The sequence below is a fragment of the Delphinus delphis genome, chromosome 4 (genome assembly GCF_949987515.2).
Source record: "Delphinus delphis chromosome 4, mDelDel1.2, whole genome shotgun sequence".
NCBI lineage: Eukaryota > Metazoa > Chordata > Mammalia > Artiodactyla > Delphinidae > Delphinus > Delphinus delphis.
In genome coordinates, this window is record NC_082686.1 from 118,687,099 (window position 1) to 118,709,801 (window position 22,703).

A 22,703-nucleotide genomic window follows, 5' to 3' on the forward strand; every position below is an offset into this window, starting at 1 on the left:
CCATATTCAAGTGTTTTTTTTTTTTTTTTTTTTTTTGCGGTACGCGGGCCTCTCACTGTTGCGGCCTCTCCCGTTGCGGAGCACAGGCTCCAGACGCGCAGGCTCAGTGGCCATGGCTCACGGGCCCAGCCGCTCCGTGGCACGTGGGATCTTCCCGGACCGGGGCACAAACCCGCGTCCCCTGCATCAGCAGGTGGACTCTCAACCACTCCGCCACCAGGGAGGCCCTAAGTTTTATATTTTTAAATGGCATCATTTCAATAATGTATTTGCACCTGGTAAAATAAATGCTAGTTTGAAATTGGTATGTGTATTAACATATACATGCATATGATATAAACACGTACCATCCATGCACACCCCTATAGATGCACACACATGCATACACACATATTCATGCTCCAGTGGTTTAAATTATAAAGACGTAAGAGTTACTGTAGTTTTCACATTCTGTTGATGTTCATGGTTTGGGGTAAGCCAAGACTTTATTTGGAGGACGTAGGTGTACTGCGTCAAAAAATGCAGCCGTACGGCACATTCCTGCTGTGTTTTTTTTTTACTTAAGAGTTTCAAACAGGCTGTTAAATGAACTAAGGCTCCAAGAGCATTGCTCAGCAAGATCTAAGAAGTAACTTGTATCAGAAACTCAGTTTTAGACATTCTGGTCTACAGAGTTTTTGTAAATTGAGTCATTTAAAACTTCCCACAGAAATAAGTCATGTTAAAGGAATGTAATCTTTTTTTTATAAAGCACAGACATTTTCATATTTTTCTTTAAAATTTCTTTCAAACTGGATGTTTTATTAAAAGTTGGGTTTTTCTTAAAGTTGGGTGTTTTTATACAGTTATGTATAAGCTGCCTTGATTCTGTTACTTTTTCACTTACAGTATATTATTTCTTGTTCCTTCTGTAAAACCTTAAAAATGAAAACATACAATTTCAGACATACACAGATGGTCACTTCATATACTGGATGGTCAGGTTTTATTTCTACATTGAACATTTTTATTAAAAAGTCAGAAAGTTACTATTGATTTTGTAGTAGGTGGAGGGGTAAGGAAAAATAGGCATATGAGATCCTCCAAATCCAAGTGATCTGGTATGTTGAGATAGTAGGTGAATGGGGAATCTAATTGGGGCTCTTTTGTGCTGTATATGGAATAAGATTTGCTCTGCCATTTGGGAACATTGAGTGTTTCATCATAGTTGAGTAGCATCGGATCTATTGTAGTTTAACTCAAGAACCATGCAGATCAACAAAGGCAAGTATTTAGGATTTGAAAGAAACTGGGTTTGATCTAAAACGAATTAGATGTCTATGAGCAGCAATTTTTTTTTTTTTTTGGCTGCATTGGGTCTTCATTGCTGTGCACAGGCTTTCTCTAGTTGCAAACAGCAAAAGCAATTTTAATGAAAACTAAAACAACCTTGTTATTTATTTTCAGATTCAATGCAAGGCTTATCTATAATAACTTTGATATATGGGGAATGTTTAGAAACTAGTGAGAATTTTAGGATTTTTTTGTTTAAGCCTTTGTGCAAGGCTGAATGTAGATCTAATGCTTTTAAATTAAACAATTTTTTTTATGAAGTAGAGTTGATTTACAATGCTGTGCCAATCTCTGCTGTACAGCACAGTGACTCAGTTATACATGTACAGACACACTTTTGATCTAATGCTTTTAAATCAAGGAAAGCTTAAAGTTGGAAGCCTGATTGTTAGAGATAAATAGGCTTACATTTTCTGTTAATAAACTCATGCAAACATATTCTATATACATGGGTGTTGATTGCTAATGTGAAATTGTTGGTGGTTATGCGTCAGTTCAGTATGAGAAAACCACATTTTAGTTATCGAGCAGTGTTTATTATTGAAGGAAGAATATTTAACTGTAGAGTTAAAATTGTATAGGCCTCTTTCACTGAATAAGGTAAGCTTTCTTTACGAATGTTTTCATACAGTTGTAATTTGAATGACAAAGTGCTTAGATTTTGATTTGCTAAAATTTTCTCTATATTAATGGCAAATTGGCAAAACCTAAAAATATTTAATAGAAAATGAATGTAGAAAGTACAAAGGAAAACTTGCATCTTTTAAATTAAGGAACAGAGCAATTCTAACTAAGATTTAGAGGAGGTTTCTAATTGGTAATGTCCGAGGTGATTGTGAAGATGTGGAATTTTTTCATTTTAGATGTCTCTTCGTAGTCAGATAGAAGTGGGAGGTTCTTGATAATTTCAACCTACCTGTGAAAACAATTTCCACAAAATTTACTGAGATCTTCCTTTTTAGAGATAAGAGTAAGGAGAAGGAAGGAGAGAAGGGAATTGCTATAATTAATTTCCCCCCTTTTCTTTTATCTCTATAGGGCTTATGGTTTTTCCAAAACCGGTGACAGCATTGGATTTTTCATTCAGCGTGTCTAATCCAGAGTCCTATAGAGGGTACATTAATGACCTTAAGAAATTTCTAAAGCGTAAGTATGTTTTTTTAGAGTAAGTTAAAAATTTTAGTTATTACAGAAACTAGTACCAAATTATGATTACTTTTAGAAACATTATTCTTAGAGTTTGTCTTGCCTTTTTCTTTCTTTCTGTTAAACACAGTCAATTGAGAGGACTTGGCAAGTGGAATTTACTGTTATTCATGATGAATTTATGATTAGTCCATATTCTGACTTACGGAAAGCACAGGGGCCTAACCCTAATGGGCAGTTTATTTGATTTTTTTTTTAATCTACCCTTTAATAAGTACATGAAGTAGGTTCATTGAAGCATAACATTTATATCTGCATCAAAACAAATAGCATGTGACTAATGGAGCAAAACTATATTATAAAATGATGCCTCTAAGGATTTGGATCTTCGGATCCAGTGTAGTGCTTGCGGTGTGGGGACGAGGAATGGTGTTCCTCATTAAAAGAAAAAAAGTTTGTGTATCGGTTGTGAGTTTTTCAGAGCTACTGGTTGCAGTGCTTTCTAATAGCTGTCCTGGCCCAGTTTTCTCTTCCATTTTGTCTGCCCTGACTCCACGGTATCAACATTCACCCGAATAGCCATCAAGCACCATGGCCTCTTGGTTCACGGCTGCCGCAGCTCTTCCTCAGCCACGCTCTCCTGCAGTGCTTCTTAGAATGTGCAGGACTCCATTGCCACGGCCGCTGATGGGGCTCCCTATACAACCTTCTCGTTTGCTTAACTTGCCCTCGCTCTTTGTCTCCCTCACTGGGACTTCCAGTTCACCGACCCTTTTATTTTATCCCAGCCGCTCCCCGCTCAGCTGCCCTTCTGGTCAAGCTTGTCAATTCCATAGTTCTTCATTTCATTTTTACTTAAGCCAGTACTCTAAAATCCCTCGCCTCTTAGTCCGTTTGTCATAAAACTTGCAAGTAGATGAAGCCGTGCAATGCCCCTAGATGAAGCCCTGTAATTCCTGGATGGAGCTCTTCCTTTGAGCCTGCCCTCTGAAGACTAATTAGCACTGTGAATACTTGATCACCTCCCTCAAATGGATCGGATCTACTGCCTGGCAATCCTGCTGAATTTCCCTGGGTAATTCTCTGAAGGGATTATTTCCAGCCTCTACTCAAAACTCTAGCTCCTTACCTTTTCCCCTATAACTCACTTTCTTCATATAACCTGGTTTCCTACTTCAAGAGAAACTAGAAATACTCAGGTGGAAACTCCCCCAGTTTCCTTGTTACCAGTAAAACCAGCCTTCAGTTGCAGCCTTTTTGTCTGTGATTTTCCTCCTGCTCTGACAAGGGGAGCTGCCCTTCCTCTTATCTAAGTCCACCTGTCCGGGTCACGTTTTGCATCTCATCCCCTCTCACTGCCTCGAGCATTATGGTAATTACTAATCCTTCTCATATATGTTTAGCCTCTCTGTTGGATCCTTTCTTGTCAACATGTAGAAATCCTCAACCTCCCTCCTATCTTAAATCAAAAACCTTTTGATCCTGGTCTTCTTCTACCTACCGTCCTAAATCTCTTTCCCTTGGAAGTTAAATGTATATTTATTATTTAAATGGAGATGTTTTTGTGAGAGTATAATCCATGGTTTGAGAACCAAATAGTAAAGAAAGGCGTATAAGTAGAACAGTAATTCCCTGCCGTACTCTGTTCTAGCTGTAGTCCTGTTCCTTTATTCAACAAATACTTCTTTTTGAGGGTCTTTTTTGTGTCAAGCACTCTTCTAATTTCCATCAATGAACAAACAAAGTTTCTGTGTTCGTGGAGTTTTTATAATCTAGTGGTGTGTTAGAAGGTAATAAGTGCTGTGGAGGAAAATAAGGCAGAGAAAGGAAATAGGGAGAGTTGAGAGGGCTGTAATTTTAAGCAGAGTGGTCTGGGAAGGCCTCATTGAAAGGGAATGTTTGAGGAAAGATCTAAGGATGAGGGAAGTAGCCATGGAACTACCCAGCAGTAGGTGCAAAGGCCCTGAGGCTCACAATGTCCAGTGTGTTCAGCGTTCATCAAGGAAGTCAGAGGGGCTGGATGGAGTAAGTGGGGAGAGAGTAGTAGGAGATTGAGGTCAGGGAGTTAAAGGAGGACCAGATTGTGTAGGCCTTAGAGGCTGTTGTTCAGTTCTTTGACTTTCACAGTGACCAAGATGGAGGTTCTTAAGCAGAGAATAACATCATCTCAGATTTTTAAAGGATCACTCAGGCTGTTTTTTGAGACTAGACTGTAGAGGGGAATCAGGGAAGCTGGTTAGGAGGCCGTTGCAGTCACCTAGATGAGTGGAGATAGTGGCAAGGTCAGGAGCAGTGAGGCTGTGAGAAATCGTCTGATTCTGGATACATTTTCAACAGGAAATAACTTCATACTTTTGAACTTTTTCTTCTGTATCTTTAAATGCAATCTGCTGGCTCTTGATTTATCACTTTTATACATTGTCTTTACTTCCTGCCATGTTAAATGAGGATTTAGCTCACATGCCTCACACCTTCCCCTAATCTCAAACCAAAAGTAATTGAATTACTGTTTTATTTTCATTATTGGTTGCCTTCTTATACTTGTCTTTACGTCATATTCTACCATCTGTAGAGACTCTTGTCTAACTCCCTTATTTGTATACTATCGTTTGAGAGTTCTCTTACGTCCCTTTTCTCTGGAGAACTCCTCCCTAGAGTCCTTCCCCTCTGCTGCAGTCTGTACTGGTTTCTGTCTAGGGCTTCTACCACCCAGCTGTCATTTGGGGAGTTCGTTTGATCCCTTTCGGATTGGATTCACTGTTTCTTGCCTCCTGCATTCTTTTTCTTTATTTATTCCCTAGTTTTGATGGAGTATATTCTCAAATAACTTTGTAAGAAAAGATACATGAATACTCTTCCATTGTATATATACCACTATACTATTTAGCCATAAAAAAAGAATGAAATCTTACTATTTGCAGCAACATGGATGGACCTAAAGGGCATGATGCTAAGTGAAATAAACAGACAAATACCAAATGATCTCACTTATATGTGGAATCTAAGAAACAAATAAGAAAACCAAGCTCATAGATGCAGAGAACAGATAGATTGGTTGTTGCCAGAGGCAGCAGGGGGCTGGGCTGAAGTTGTGAAGGAAGGTCAAAAGGTACACACTTCCAGTTAGAAATAAATAAGCCCTGGGGATGTAATGTACAGCATGGTGACGCTAGTTAACACTACTGTATTGCCTATTGGGAAGTTCCTAAGAGAGTAGATCTTAAAAGTCCTCATCACAAGAAAAAAATTTGTAACTATACATAGCGACAAGATGTCAACTAGACTTATCGTGGTGATCATTTCACAATGTGTACAAATATTCAAGCATTCATTGTGTTGTACACATGAAACATGTTATATGTGAATTATATCTCAATTTGTATTTAAATTTAAAAAAATTTTTTAAGATACATGGAATGTAGGTTTTTAATCCTTTCATTTCTGAAAATGACTTCTGCTTTTATTGTTCTAGTTTAGCTGTGTATATAATTTTAGTTCCTTTGTATTTGCCTTTTTCTGCTCAACAGTGTTTTTTGTTTTTGTTTTTAAATGTATTTCCTTAGGGTTCTAAAATTTCCAAGTGTTGGTGTCAGTCTCTGAAATATCACTTTGTAGGAAACTTGATGGGGTCTTTCGAGATGAAGAGTTAGATTCTCCAGTTGAGGAAACTATTATTACTTGAAAATTTCCTCACCTCAGTTTTCTGGTTCTCTTTCTAGAGCTATTCTGTTAGTTGTTGGGTTTTGGATCTCTTGTTTTTCTCTCATTTTCTACTTTTGCTTTATTATACTGGGGATTTACTTTTAGATCTTCAATGTTCAGCACGCCCTCCCCCCTCCCTTTTTTTAAACTTTGAATTGTCATTGTTGCTCTTAGGAATGCCTTTCTGGTGTTTAAAAGATACCGTCTCTTGTTAAAAGATACATTATCTGCTCTGGGTTGGTTTTTTTTTCCCCCCTTGAATACTAATTAGAGTTTAAAATCTTACATTGTTCAAATTATCTTTCAGGTCCCCCCGCCGCCGTTTACCTGCACCTTTTTCTATCTTACTTTAGGCTTTCCTCAGGAATGTGGGGTTCTGTGCTCTCTCTGGGAATGGTCACCTTTCTCTGTTCCCATCATGTGCTGAGCAGGGGTCTTCATATTCTGACCATTCATCCAACTCCTTGACTTAGAGCGGTGTTTTGTAGAAGTGGAAGTTGGCATCATACAAAAATGGTCCCTGATGAACTGTACCAACAGAGTATATGCAGGAGAAGCCCTTGGAGGAAACTGATGTAGGCCTTGAATATTTTCTGCCAAATGACATTCATGATTGTGCCACAAAAGTCAAAAAGGAGTGACGAATGTCAGTGGTACTGTTTTGTTTTAAAAGTTTACTCCTATCCCCCCTCCCCAATACCTGAGTCATTCTTGGCTATTTAATGGGTACATAGTTCCCATGATATCCTAATTTTTGATAAATAAAAGTTGAAACCAAAATTTTTGACTTTTTTTTTTTTTTAAGGGAAAGATCATACTTCCTTTTAAATGTGTTTACTTTGGGACTTCCCTGGTGGTCCAGTGGTTCAGCACTTTCCCTGCTGGGGCCTGGGTTCAGTCCCTGGCCTGGGAACTAAGATCCCACAAGCCTCGTGGCATGGCAAGCAAGCAAGCAAATGAACAAATTTAAATAAATTTAAATAAATAAATAAAGTTAAATAAGTATATGTGAGTACTTTGAAATTTTGGTTCCTGTTTTTGGTTGAATTCATTTTAGGCTGGCCTTTTTCTGGTACCATTTATACCCACACACCAACAGTTCTTATTGAGGCATTGTGGCACCGTGTTTATTAGTGAGTGCCTTGCAGTAGCCTAAGCTCATTGAGGGCAGGGTCCACAGCAGACTGGCTCCCCGTTGTGCCCCTTTTGTCTAACAGTGTGTCAAGTGCACAGCAAACATTCGAAAAATTGTTGAATTGTCTCCCTCTCCTTCCTTCCCTATCTCCAAGTTGTAACCATTTTACTCCTTCATCCCCTTTGGATCTATCTTGTTACCTCCATCTCTGCTGAAAACACCCTTTTGTAAGCTAACGTTAACTCACATGTACACCTTTCTTTAGGCCCTTCATTTATGATTTTATCCTCAACACCTGTCTTACCCACTACACTGTAAATTACCTCCATAAGGGCAGAGGTAATGCGTTTTTATGTCCTCACCATTGTATCTTTTGGGCCAAGAGCATCGCGGGCGTTCAGGTAATGCTGTAGCCGTGGCTAGTGCCACCTAATGGTGACAAAAGAAATCTGTCACCCAGTTTGTATTGAAATGAAATAAACTGCAAAGCGCTAGATAGCAATCGGACTTTAAAGGAACAGACTTAACATTCTTTCCCTAAAATTTTCCAGTAAATGGCATTGCTGTTTTTGTCTTTGAAGAATGTTGTCCAAAGGATGATATATTTCTAGTTGTGTTTAAGGTCCTTTTTGGCTGTTTCCTTTTTAGCGTATGGCTTAGAAGAACAGAAGAATCTCACAGATTGTCCCAGTGGAGCGCTTTCTGAGAAGAAGGGTCCAGAATATACTTCGTGTCAGTTTCCTCTTGTCTTACTTGAAGCGTGCAGTGGTGTGGATGATCCCGAGTTTGGCTACTCCACAGGACGCCCTTGTATTCTTGTGAAAATGAACAGAGTATGTACATAATTTATTGCTGCGGCTGCTTTTTCCAAATCTCTTCTATTAAGAAGCTGGCAACTGTTTATTCAGTGCTCTCTCACTTGGTGGTAGCTTGTGTAAAAAGCTAACAGTGATATTGACCTTTGGAAAATTAATACAGAAAAAAACAATTGGTTTATAGATTAGTCATAAATTAGGGAGTAACGCAACTTCAGTTTTTCTCTTTTGGAACTAGCTGTATGCACTTAAGCGTAGATCAGAGCTTCAGGGATCAGGTATTCTGGGGATCATGCCCACAGCATGGTTGTGTTAATGTGCTGTGCTCATCTTTGCATCCTGTGTGGCAATGTAATTTAAAATCCCACGGCAAACTTACAAAGTTTTGGCTTATTTAACTTTTTCTGAATATTTAGTAGCAAAGCATAGCTTTATAGTATATGTCTATGTAATTAAATAGTAGAAATAGAGATAAATTTGCATTAAAATGAACCCAGCAGCATCTTGCCATGTTGTCCAGAGAAAGTGCCTGAATTGTATAGCCATTAGCAAACCAAGAAGCTAATGTGCTCTACATCTAAGTAACAATGTTGTGGAGTCATTGTGCAAAAGGAAGATGCCTTCCTTGCATAATGAAGTGATCTCCAGACCCTGTGCCTTCCTGCTCTATAAATGGTACTGCAGAGTTGTGTTCTGATAGAGTTAACCTGTTGAGGCCTGTATGGTCTCCCTTGAAGAATGAGGTAATTCCTGGTCATTTACGCAGAGAAAAGGCAATTTCCTAAACAGGTGCAGACCTCTCAAGGGCTTGAGTTTACATATCACTAAAGTTACCATCCCTAATAAAACTAAAACTTGAATCTTCTGAAGTTGGCACTGCTAAATAAGGAGTTTCCCTGTAGGGAGAGCCAGCTAGACCCTTAAGCGCCCAGACTGGCTTCCCTCCAGCCTCTCTTTCCCCTGTCCCCATGGACAGCGACAGTTTCTGATTATCTCATAGCACTCCGGAAATCATTCTGAAACATTGCCTGGCACATAGTAGGCGCTCAATAAACATTTAATGGGATATTTTAGCAAAACTTAGGAACTAAGGTTAACAAAGTGGAGGTGAAACTGAAGGCAAGATGGGTAGGCCTGGAAGTGGGAGCAATCTGAACAACTATTTCAAGGGGACCCCTACTTTCCTCAGAAATGCTAGGGAGCTCATACATACCACATACTGTTAAATAAAGTAGAAATGGGTTTTCACAATCCACACAAGAAACCCAGATAGTTTATTCCTCGATATCTGTGGGGAATTGATTCTAGGACCCCTGAGGACACCAAAATCTGGAGGTGCTCAAGTCCCTTATATAAAATGGCGTAGTATTTGCATATAACCTGCGCACATCCTCCTGTGTACTCAAGCATCTCTAGAGTACTTATACCTAATTCAGTGTAAGTGCTGTGTAAAAAGTTGTCAGCACACAGCAAATTCGAATTTTGCTCTTTGGAACTTTCTGGAATTTTTTCCCCCAGATGTTTTTGATCTGCGATTGGTTGAATCCTGCAGATGTGGAACCCCCCCCCCCCCCAATAGGGAGGGCCAACTGTAATGTGAAGCCAGGTGATCTAGCTTGTAAGATGAAGTAAACCCATTCCCTCCCACAGGGATGCCTTTTGTAATCCCTGCCTCCTAGGAGTATCTTCACAACACCTAGATTGATGGAAAATCTGTTCCCAATATAAAGCCAAGAGAAGAAATTCCAGTTCCATCTGCCACAGGACCAACCTTCTGAGTTTGTTTTCTTTGTCAGTATGTCCTCTGAATGATGAGGATGTGAGATTATACTTGCCGATAGGGCAGAACTTCACAGGCATGCCAGGAAGGCATCATCAGGCACACAGGGATCGGCAGTGACATGTTGCATAAGGGTGTAGCAGGGCATTTCATCCCAGTATAGTTTGTTCCAAAATCATTGCAAGGGCACGGATAGTTACTGCTCTTGAAATTATTATTTCGGTTGCAACAATACCTGTCTTTCGGGAGGAGTACTTACATTTTACAGGCATTCACATTAAAATGTATATAAATTATAAAATTATAAAATATAAATTAAAATGCATATAATTCAAAAGGACAAAAAATCCTCTCATAAAATATATGGATAAATATCTGTTATCATTCATACAGAGTTAGTTATATCAACCACATAAATGAAAGCCTCATTACATAGAACTGAGTGGTGCTGTGAGAGTCCTCAAAATGGGATTCATTAAGCGTATGTGTTTTGTAGAACAGATAGATGTGAAATACAACAGGGCTCTGTGGAAGCCTTATGGAAACATGGTAGCGTTGTGACCTAATATATTTTCATGAAGAACAGTTATTATATTACGCCTTTGCCATTCTTATTTGCATTAATGATGTGTTCATATAAATAACGAAATGTAAAGGTTTCTGTTTATTTCTTGTTTTAGGGTAGCAAAGTGCAATGCTGTGTTTTGGTCAATTCGTTGATAACTGATTTATTTTCTAAATTGTCCTAGTACTATAATAAGATAGATAATTGGTAAGATTATTGTATTGAAAAGTCTGTTCTAATCCTCTAAAATAAAATTAAAGTAAAAGGCAGAGGTAACAGGGTTTTAATGCAGTGTTAGTGTTCATCTCAACCCTCCCACCCGTGTCCCCAGCAATGAAGGAAGACGTTCTGTTGTGTACAGTTGTGATGTTTCAGTTAATCAATGTTTCTTTACCTTAGATAATTGGATTAAAGCCTCAAGGAGAACCAAGGATAGAATGTATTTTGAAGGTTAGTATTCAGAAAATAACCCAACTTCTGTTAAAACCTTAGTGTATCTTAAAAATACTTTAAAAGTCTAATGAATTTAGTCATTTTTTTCTTCCCTGTCACATTTTTAAAGTCCATTGTAGTCCCATTCTTAGAAGAATGAAACTCCACCAACCTTTGGGGGTAGCCCTTCTCTGTTTGCTAATAATAATTCAAAAAGACTTATTTTCCATGTGCATTTGATTTCACATACTTTGCCTTTATATTTACATATACCATATTTCACTGATTTTAAGATTCATTTTCTTTTTTCTAGCTTGATAACACCAAAATTGGGGTTGGCCTTATAACTGATAGTGACTTAATAGTGTATAAGATTTTTTCTTTCTTAATAGTACATAAATTGGTGTACATCAGTGGCATCTGAGATTTAATGAAAAACATGGTACATTTTCCTTAAGGAGGCATTATTTTGCTCTCTCATCCCTACTTTATTTTTTCCAGAGCACTGTGCTGTTTTCCTTTCATAATTTCTTTTGTTTTCTCTCCATGCTGCAAAGTTCAACTAAGACAAATATGTAAATGATGGGTAAGAGTTCTCAGGAGAAACTGTTAAGTTCTAAATTTAATTTTATCATTGTGTAAAATATTAGCATTCCAGCTCCAGTTAATATGTCAGAAGTGTCTTACTTGAAATGTTACATTGAAATCACTTCTAAAGTTGTTTGCCAAAGAAAACTGTAATCCCTTTTAACGATGAATGGATTTCTTATTTGGGCAGAAACTTCTTGCTGGGTGGTTCTCAAATCTGATCATGCATCAGAATCACTTGGAGGGTTTCTTAGGTCCCAGTTCTGCAGTTTCTGACTCAGTAGGTCCGGGGTGAGGCTGCAGAATTTGCGTTTTTAACTAAAGTTTCCAAGTGATGGTGATGCTGCTAGTCTGGGACCCACACTCTGAGAACTCCTGCTTTAGAATATCCTTATTGATTTATTTTGAGTATTTATTCACGATTTAGAATAGAATGAAAAGCTGGGAAGTTTGTGTTTTTCTCATCTGGGTTGAAGTATGCATGTGTGACCATAGGCAGCTCACTTTATCTCCTTATGCCATAGTCAGCTCAGCAGGAAACTTGGATTAAAAAATCAGAACCTCACTTAAAACCAGATGCTGCATCTAAGCTGAGTTTTTCTTGGTATACAAATCCTTCTAAAAATCTAGTGAGCTTCTACTGTCATCTCAAAACAGGAGAAAACGTTACACCTACAAGACAGATTCAGGAAATGTATTGTGTAACTCTGTGATCCCCCTTGCTTGCAATTCTTTCCAGTAGAAGGTTCCCGAGGCTGGCTGTGAGCCTTCAGCCAGGTGGAAGTGCTGATTTTATGAGCGTCCTGTGTGCAGGAACTTTTGCCTCTGCATGTGAGCAGACAATGTAGATATACTTGGAACAGTGGGTCTGTGGAGCCAACACCATCAAGAAAGGAAAACACACACACACACACACACACACACACACACACACAGCCAGAAGGACAAAAGCCTTCCACTCCCTTCCTAAGGTTTCAATTCTGTAAGCCTTTGGCCAGTATAAACTCCTCCGTGTTAACTCTTCGCTTAGGATTATAAATGGATTTTTCTCCTTGTTATCTGTTATGTATCTTTTGCTTCTAGAACAGTTGGGGGAACTATTCTAGAATAGTTGGGGGAACTTCTAGAAGAGTTGGAGGAACATCTGGTCTAATGACTCAGATTTCAATTTGTTGCCCCTTTTGCTTTGAAGAGTTGTGTGGAAAGTACATAAAATAATCAAAATGATAGATGGGGTTTTTGTTTTGTTTATTTAGTTGTGGAATATTTTTGTTTTTAGAAAAAACACAAAATTGGAGGAAATCTTTGTAAAACTGCATTTTACTCGTAGGCTAGTCACAAAGGAGTAATCAGGTGGAATCCATAAATTTTCGAGGTGTGGCTCTGTGAACAGATGGCAACATTTACTGCATATCACCATATTGCTGTTTTCCATTAGATTTGTCTATAATCAAGTGTTCTTAGTGTAAATTCTTTAGTTGACTTAATTTTAATATAATACATTTGTCTTTTATTTTGTCTTGTATTCTTAACTTTGATCTGCTTTTATTTATAAGGATTTTTTTTGTCTTGTTTTTGTTTATTTATTTATTTATTTGGTTGGGCCTGGTCTTACTTGCAGCAGGTGGGCTCCTTAGTTGCAGCTTGCCAGCCCCTTAGTTGCAGCACGTGGGCTCCTTAGTTGTGACATGCGAACTCAGTTGAGGCACGCATGTGGGATCTAGTTCCCTGACTAGGAATCAAACCCCCGCGCCCTGCATCGGGAGCGTGGAGTCTTATCCACTGTGCCACTGGGGCAGTCCTTTAATTGCTTTCATACAAGTTAAGAGTCCTGGAAACACTAAAACATTGATGACAGAACATGCTTTTAGAGGTGGCCTTTAATTTTAAAGGGTGGTTCCTGCAAAAGATGTAATATTCATATTTATGTCATTAGTGTTTTTTTAAATTTTCTTACAAAAGTGAATCGTGTTCATTTAAGAAAATTTAGAAAAATGCAGAAGGAAAACATTTGGTAAATGCTACCCAGAGTTAAGCACTGCTTAGAACATTTGGTGTGTGTTCTTCAAGTTATTTACAGGTGATGACTCTACAGTAGAACCAAAATACATTAGTTTTAAACCTTTATTTTGTTTTCAGTGGAACGCAGTGACTGCTAATAGACTCTTGGAGTTAGTTGCTCATGGTTTCCAATATGATGCCATTCGTATACTTAGAGAACCATGACATGTAGCTTCACCGTAAAGTACCTCATCATTGTTCAGATATGCATTTCATTATTTCACAATTTCTAAATGTTAATTTTAAGTAAAAGTCTGCCAACGTGATGGCTTAGGCACAAACCCGTAGAACAATTAATTGAGCAGGTGACCATAACTCTGAGCCTCAGTTCCCCTCTCTATAACTGATCCTACACACTTAAGGGTTTTAGGCCTAAATGAGGTAAATATAAACTGAGTGTGGTATGTGGCTGAAAATGCACACTGAAGTGCTCAGTAAACTGTAACCCAGGATGTCCCTGGTGGCACAGTGGTTGAGAATCCACCTGCCAGCGCCAGGGACATGGGTTCAATCCCTGACCCAGGAAGATCCCACATGCCGCGGAGCAGCTAAGCCCGTGCGCCACAGCTACTGAAGCCCGCACGTACGTGCCGCAACTACTGAGCCCGAGTGCTGTCCGAGCTCTGCAACAAGAGAAGCCACCGCAATGACAAGCTAACGCACCGCAGTGAAGAGTAGCCCCGGCTCGCCACAACTAGAGAAAGCCCGTGAACAGCAACAGACCCAACACAGCCAAAAATAAATAAATAAATTAATTAATTAAAGAAAACCTTTTACATTTTGGGGAACATCTCTGTGTTTCTATGAATTATTAAGGAAAAATTGGTTAAAAGTAATTAATGGGGCTTCCCTGGTGGCGCAGTGGTTGGGAGTCCGCCTGCTGATGCCGGGGACGTGGGTTCGTGCCCCGCTCTAGGAGGATCCCACGTGCCGCAGAGCGGCTGGGCCCGTGAGCCATGGCCGCTGGGCCTGCGCGTCCGGAGCCTGTGCTCCTCAGTGGGAGAGGCCATGGCAGTGAGAGGCCCGCGTACCGCAAAAAAAAAAAAAAAAAAAAAGTAATGTACAAAAGTACTTATGTCAAAGTGACTATTTTTTTCTCCTATATAAAATGTTACTTTAGACTCTTTTTGGCATGTATTCTGGTTTTTTTCAATTTGTTTTTCATTTTTATTGGAGTATAGTTGATTTACAATGTTGTGTTAGTTTCAGGTGTACAGCAAAGTGAATCAGTTATGCATACACATATATCCACTCCTTTTTAGATTCTTTTTAGACTTTTTTTAAATTAAGGAGTACAAACGTAGGGTGATGTTTGAATAGTGAATGAAAAATGGCTTCTGCAGTTTCCCTTAGCCTTGTTATCTCCTGTTCTTCTTTTTTTTTTTTTTAATAAATTTATTGTTGGCTGCATTGGGTCTTCGTTTGAGCGGGCGCTGCTCTTCCTTGCAGTGCACGGGCTTCTCATTGCGGCGGCTTCTCTTGTTGTGGAGCACAGGCTCTAGGCGTGCCGTACTTGTGGCACGTGGGCTTAGTTGCTCCACGACATGTGGAATCTTCCCTGACCAGGGCTCGAACCCATGTCCCCTGTGTTGGCAGGCGGATTCTTAACCACTGTGCCACCATGGAAGCCCCTCTCCTGTTCTTTTTACGTATTGTTGATCTGGATCGTTAGAACTTGCCCTTTTTGTGGGTTGTCATCGCTTTATGCTTTGCTGTCTTGCCTGTGTCGCTTGTCCATGTGTTTCTCTCACCCCATGCACATCTGCTGCTTCGTGGTGGTTAAGGGAAGTAAGCAGAGTACCGCTTCCCTTAGAGAAGATTCTTAGTTTTGCTATAGTGTTTCATGTATGCTTTCAAAAGTAGAAATTCGTTTATTCAAATCTAGAATGCAAACATTTAGTAACGTTTTATTTTAATTAGTGCTTTGTGAAGTTGCCACTGATTTTAATCATTGTTGTCTGTCATCTACTCAGTATGTGTAAAAGTGACAGTCATTAATATTGGGTCTACTCAGAATGTGTTACATGAGAATTTTCATATATTGCTTATTTTTCAAGAAGAGTACTAGATTTGTATCATTATCTTGTATATCAGTTTTTTTTGAGGTATGGTTGATTTATAATATTACATAAGTTTCAGGTGTGCAACACAGTGATTCACAATTGTTAAATATTATACTTCAAGTATAGTTATTATAAAATATATATTCCCTGTGCTGTGCAGTTTATCCTTGTAGCTTTTTTATTTTTATTTTTTTATAAATTTATTTTATTTATTTATTGTTTTTGGCTACGTTGGGTCTTCGTTGCTGCATGCGGTCTTTCTCTGGTTGCGGTGAGTGGGGCCTACTCTTTGTTGCGGTGAGCAGGTTTCTCATTGCGGTAGCTTCTCTTGTTGTGGAGCACAGGCTGTAGGCACGTGGGCTTCAGTAGTTGTGGCACGCGGGCTCAGTAGTTGTGGCTCACGGGCTCTAGAGCGCAGGCTCAGTAGTTGTGGCGCACGGACTTAGTTGTTCCGCGGCATGTGGGATCTTCCTGGACCAGGGCTCAAACCTGTGTCCCCTGCATTGACAGGCGGATTCCCAACCACTGTGCCACCAGGGAAGCCCAGCTTATTTATCTTATACATGGTAGTTTGTACCTCTTAATCCCCTACCCCTATATTGCCCCTCTCCCCTTCCCTCTCCCCAAAGGTAACTACTAATTTGTTTTCTATATCTGAGAGTCTGTTTCTTTTTTGTTGTGTCAGTTTTTTGTTTGCTTGTTTGTTTGTTTGTTTAAATTTATTTTTTGGCTGTGCCTAGCGGCATCCCAGATCTTAGTTCCCTGACCAGGGTTGGAATCCGTGCCCTCTGCAGTGGAAGCGCAGAGGCTTAACCACTGGACCGCCAGGGAAGTTCCTGTATCAGCTTTTTTAATACGTGGAATATAATTGCAGTAGACATATAATACCTCTAACTGATTTACATGTGCCCGTAAAAATTATTCAAGGGAAATGTGGTATTTAAATTAGTTAAGAAGGGTATTCCTTGGAGTACTTTAAATTTTCCCCAACAGTGTGTCAGCTGCATCATAGTTTCCACCTCTGGTTACAGTTATCATGGTTGTTAATCATGTGAAACTTTTGGACCTGCTGCCTCCCAGGCCTGAGTGGTACCTTCTAGGTGTGGCAGCTATTGCTTTCCAGTCTGGAAGCACAATATTTTATTCATTTTAGGATTCATTGGTCCCAGACCTACTTGTGCATTCCTGCTGTCAGTGGCTGGAGAACTGGCATTTGGTAGTTGGAAGGCAGATAAGATTTTACAGACATTGCATGAGTAGATCTGGCTGTAAGTTAAAGGGACTGTCATGGAAAAGTATATAAGATATATTAGGAAATCAGGATAGTTTGTGTCAAACGGTTTAAATCAACATGAGTAAGTCTCTTTTCAAAAATACACTTGTGGTGAATGCAGTTGGAGCAACATTGTAGTTTTTTCATACTGTCCATAACTGATACTGCTTTAATAAAAATACATTTTTAAAAGCTATTCTTTGTGACCTAAAAAGGGTTTGTTTTGTTTTCAACTTTAGGGTGAAAATACAGCATTGCTATCAACTTATCCTTCCAATGGAAAGATAGATTTAAAATATTTTCCATATTATGGGAAAAAACTGCATGTAAGTATTTAGAAGTTCTTAAGTGGTAGTGACTCTTGGAAAATTGGTAGTCTGTATTAAAATGCCAGTTGTCTGGATTAGGTAGACGTATGCCGTATGTAACGTGTGCATCATCTATTCTGGTTTTTAAATACAAATGGTGATGGCAAATGGAGACTCCAGATCTTAACTACAAACACAAAACCGAAGCAGCTAAGTTAAAGGATGATTAGTTTCAAAATACAGTTTCCTCTTTCATTTCTTAGGCTGTGCTTATTTAAAGAATATAGAGAAGTAGTAGAGAAGTCATTATCCAGAGATAACTATTATTGTAGCGTAATTTCTTCCATAGTTTTTCTTTATATGTATATAAATAGCATTTTGTATGTATACTAGTAAACTTTTTATTTTGAAATGATTTTAAACATAAAGTGGCTAGAATAGTACAAAGGGTTCCTATAGACCCTTTACACAGATCTCCCATTTGTCTTATTAGTCTCCATATATATATATATACACACATATATGTATGTATATGTATGTAAAATATATATATATATAATTTTTCCCCTGAACCATCATTGGCACTCAGTGATAAACATGGTGCCTCTTTACACTAAATGCTCTTTACATTAAATTTCCTAAAAATAAGGGCATTATCATATATAACCATTAGCATTGATACTGTACTATTATCTAATCTACAGATCTTGTTGAAATGTCACCAGTTGTTCCAATAATGTCCTTTATTGTAAAAAAAAAAAAAAAGTTTTTTCCTGGTCTAGGATGTTACACTGTTATTCACCTATAACCTGGAACAGTTCCTCCATCTGTCTGTTTCATGCCCTTGAGCTCTTCAGAAATGAGTACAGGCCTTTTTTGGCTTACTTTGTTGGTTTATGTTCCTCAGTTTGAGTTTATCTGATGTTTTTCATGATTAAATGTAGGTTGTACATTTTTGGCAGGAATGCCTCAGAAGAAATGTTATGTCCTTTTCAGAATAGCATATCAGGAGGGACGTGGTGTTGAGTCCCATTAATGGTGATGTAAACCTTGTTAGGGTGGTGTCAGCCAGGTTTCCCTAATGTAAAGTTATACTTTTTTTTTTCTTTGTAAGTATCATGTGGGGAGAATACTTGGAGAATTTATAAAATTATTTCTCCTATATCTTTAGCATTTGTCAATTCTTTCCACAATCAGTTACTAATAGAATTGTTCTCAAATGTTTTTTCTAATTTCATCTTTTCTTTTTCCATTTACTAGTTGGCATTCCACTGTAAGGAAGAGCTTTTCCTTCTCCACTGTTTATTTATTTATATCAGTATATTCTCATGGATTCTTATTTAATTCAGGGGTTATATGTTATAATCATTTATTTTGGTGCTAATGTTGTCCCAGATTTGGCTGGTGGGAGACCTTCGGGCTGGCTCTGGCTCCTGTGTCCTTTAGACATGTTCCCTTGATTCCTATAGCACTTCCTTACTTTCTGGCACCACAAGATGTTCCAGGTTCTTCTTGTACTTTCCCTGCCTCAGCCCTGGAATCAGCCCCTAGTTCCTTTTAGTGAAGAATTGTATTTAGAAACCACAGTGATGGCAAAACAATTTTGAGTATATTTTTGTACCAAGTCACACAGCAACCATAAGTAAGGATGTTAGAAACCTAAGTAACATAATCAGTGAGGTAGATCTTCTGCATGTTTATCAAACATACTAATATGTAGATAGATACAATACATATCCTTCTCAGACACCCAGAACAGTCACAAAACTTTATCATAAAAAATGCATGCTCAAGTTTCATAAAATAGAAATATATTACAACAATACTTTCTGATCACAATGCAGGAAAACTAGAAATTATTGAAATAAAAGGGCCTTCCAAAAGAGGGAGGAGGTGGGAACTCTCTAATCAACTCTTGGGGAAAGGGGGAAACTCAAACCAAGATTATAGAATATCTAAAAAACAATGAAGCACAACATAATCACAACCTATGGAATACACTTAAAGCAGTGCTTAGAGGAAAATTCATAGTCATAAACACTTTTATCAATAAAAATTAAAGTGAAAATAAATGAATATCCAGCTAAGGGGAAAAAAAGGTAGAGGATTAAAAAAATAATAGATCTAATTATTAAATTAAAATCTTGCTTTTTTAATTTTACAGAATAAACAAACTCCTGATAAAGTGTAAAGTTATTGCAGAATTTGAATTAATGTATTTTCCTTTATTTGCCAGGGGAGCTATCTACAGCCATTAGTTGCCGTCCAGCTCACCTTCGATAATAGAAATGACATAAACGAAGTCACAGTTGAGTGCAAGATTGATGGATCACCCAACCTAAAAAACCAGGATGATCGTGACAAGTTTTTAGGACGAGTTGTATTCAAAATCACCATGCGTCCATAGTAGGAGTTAAGATATCTCCACAGAGTAAACGTTGTGTTGTCTGTCTTCATTTTGTATCAGCTGGACCTGCCATTCCAGAATTATGAGACCGCCTTGGAGAAAGGTGGAGTGGTACATGACACTGGGGTAGCATCATAATGTGCTTCCAGACCATAGTGTTCGGTATCCTTCAAAGTAACTGCCTGTTGCCTCTGCTGCCTTTTGAACGATGTACAGTCACCAGATAGGGACTGTGAACAGCTGATTCTGAACATGTAGGATGGGGGTTTGTCCAATTTTTATGTGGTTTAATTGCCAAGTGTCTAAAGCTTAATGTGCTGTGCTATGTAAATATTTTATAGATTTAACACTGGTTAACTGTCATATTTTGATGCCAGCAAAGTTTTAGGGGATAAAATGGTACCTGACCAACGTCAAATGACTTTATAGCTGCAAGAAATGCAGTGTGTGGAGAAGTTCTGTATGTGAGCAGGAAAAAGGAAAATAAAAGTGGATTTGAAAGGTGGTCTTGGATGTTTTGTAAAATTATTTTTTACATGCTGAATTAGTCTGTGGATCTTTTTGACTAGGAGCACAACCTTTTTGTTGTAAAACATGTAAAAACAAACAAAAAGAGTGATGGGATTATTTTCAGTGCTGGAACTAAATCTTTTAAAGTATTAAGATTAAAGTATTTTAGACCATAGATAAAAACTGCATTTTTAGGTTAGCCAGTAAGAATATGTGCACCTAAATTTTTATGGAGTTAAATTCATAATATTTAAATTGTATAATAGTTTGTGAAATCTTACTACTGCTTTTATTTAGCAGACTGTGGACTCTACAAATTGTGAAATATAAAAACTTGGAACTTATTCAAAGCTTCCAACCAAACAGTTTTATTTCAGCATTGTCTGATTAGCGTCATGAAGTATTTCCTCCTTCAGTCTGGGGTGTTTGGTATGATTCTTTGTCATAATGTGAGCTACTTTCTCCTCTGCTGAGAAGGGTGTGCTTCCCACATGATCTGTGGTTTTTTTAAAGCCCATTTTTAAAAATTGTTACTTTTCTCCTTAAAAAAAGGCAGGGCTAATATTCTTGAGGTTTTCTTTGTGTTGGTGCAAGCCAGGACGAGTGGGACCCAACCCAGCTGGCTCCGGAATGGCTGTCTGGAGGAAACATGAGTGCTCTGGGTGGCCTTGACTGGCCAGATGGGCCTTGGTGGCCCAGGAGCAGCCTGAACGCTTGGGTAGTTGTCACTCAGCCCCATTGGGAGGTTTGCTCTGTCACTAAGATCTTAGTGATAACAGATTTTCATTTTAGAAGCCTCCTTTGCAACTGAAGAAAATGATTCTTGGAGTTGTTAATAAAGCAAACCTACCCTATCTCTTAAGAGTATAAAACAAGGAGAAAAGATGCTGTGATGGCAGAGCAGTGTCATGGGCTGCAACCAGGACACCATTTTAGTTGGCCAAGTGTGAACAGGTCCTCAGCAGCTGTCAACTTTGGTTCATGTGAAATCCATCTCATTAAATTAAGTATTCAATTAATTTTGTATTTTTGTATCTTTTGAAGTATAGTGTGGGTGGAATTTTTGTTTTAATGAGCTTAGGCAGAAGCAAAGTAGTTCTCAGAACATGTGACAAGAATTGAGATCTCCAAAATGGGTGAGTGGGTTTTGGAAAGAAAGAAGAAAGGGACATAGGCATGAGTCCCATTTGTGCCTCCTTGGTTCGGAAGGTTGGTCGTGGCTTGGCCCCTGACTGCCTGTGACCTTAGTTGACCTACCCAACTCTCCCTGGCTCTCGTTTGTGTTGAAATTAGGGGAGTTTAGCAACTTTATCCCAAGCCTGCTGTGGGCCAGGTAATGAGTTGCCAGACTCTGAGGATAAAGAGATGAAGAGACGTGGTCTCTTGAAGATCTTAAACTAGGAGGGAACAGGCTCTGAGATGATGGCAGGTACATGTGAGGGAGGTGGGGGGCCTGGGATATTCCAAAGGTCCCCCGAGACAGTCAGTATGGGAAGGGGCTGGGTCTGTATGCAAAGGGTGACTAGGAATGAAGGGAGCCCTGGACGTGCTTTGAGTCTGCATTTCTGCTACATTTCAGGTTTTCCTCAGAGCTTCACTGGGCATCTTGTTAACAGGCAGATTCTGATTCCATAGGAGAGATTCTGTACACTCAGCAGCCTCCTAAGTGATGCCTAGCCTGCTATTCACAGACCACAGTTTGAATAGCAAGGGGACAAAGGACTAAAGACAATCAGCTTTGCATCCTCAAGCGGTTGAGTCTGGCACTAGTTTGATTACTGGATGGAGAAGATTCAACTGTCAGTTGACTTTAGCTGATACTTAAAATTCAACAGGTATGTTACATATCTAGCTCAAAGAAAATTATGTGTCAGTTTCCGTAGATCTCCAAGCTGTTTTATACTTGGAATTTTTTTATACAAATGAACTCTATTTCCCTTTGATCACTTCCGTGGGTGGGAGGGAACAAATTACAGTATAGTTCAATCCCAATTTGGACATACAGACTCAGCCTTAGACTGTATTATAGTGTCTTAGTAGGGTTTTCTGTACAAGATGAACTCTCCCTACCTCGAACGTGTGTAGTTCGTCCTATAACTTAAGCCCCGTTGTCCTTTCTTAGTGGTAGCTTCCCCGCCACGTGCAGCAGTGAGATAAGAAAGGCTGGTCTGTGCTCTTCACGAAATCCAGTAGGACTGCCTATCACTGAAGGTACAGTCTGTGAGGAGGACTTCCCAGATTCTGTGTAGAGTCTGTTGGAAGAGAGAAATTCACATGAAATCCCCGATCATTCATTGTGGAAGGAGAGGGAGGGAAAATTGGCATTAAATCCTGATTTGCATTTGATTGTTTGGAAATCTCAGGCAGGGTACTTACCCTTCTGAGCTGCGGTTCTCATTTTAACTGTACAATGAGGGTGTTGCCACCCTTCAGGGCTGTGAGGATTAAATGAGAGAATATATATGCCACGCCAACATGCAGTAGATGTTTATAAATGTGAGTTTCCAAAGGCTCCCCCTCCTTTCGAGGTTGCAGGTTTTTCGGGAGTGTTTCCTTCCTGGTAACTGGAAACGGTAAGTACAGTGT

General features: G+C 38.9%; 1 protein-coding gene across 1 annotated transcript in view; it reads left to right on the plus strand.

The window, feature by feature from the left end:
• Nucleotides 1-20,115, plus strand: part of ATP1B3 (ATPase Na+/K+ transporting subunit beta 3) — a 41,610-nt gene extending 21,495 nt beyond the window's left edge. The window contains exons 3-7 of the mRNA XM_060011354.1: nucleotides 2,371-2,478; nucleotides 7,964-8,148; nucleotides 10,875-10,925; nucleotides 17,132-17,218; nucleotides 19,437-20,115. Coding sequence (XP_059867337.1) covers nucleotides 2,371-2,478; nucleotides 7,964-8,148; nucleotides 10,875-10,925; nucleotides 17,132-17,218; nucleotides 19,437-19,607 — 602 coding nt within the window. The 3' untranslated portion in view covers nucleotides 19,608-20,115. The remainder of the gene's footprint in view (nucleotides 1-2,370; nucleotides 2,479-7,963; nucleotides 8,149-10,874; nucleotides 10,926-17,131; nucleotides 17,219-19,436) is intronic.
• Nucleotides 20,116-22,703: the final 2,588 nt, after the last annotated feature.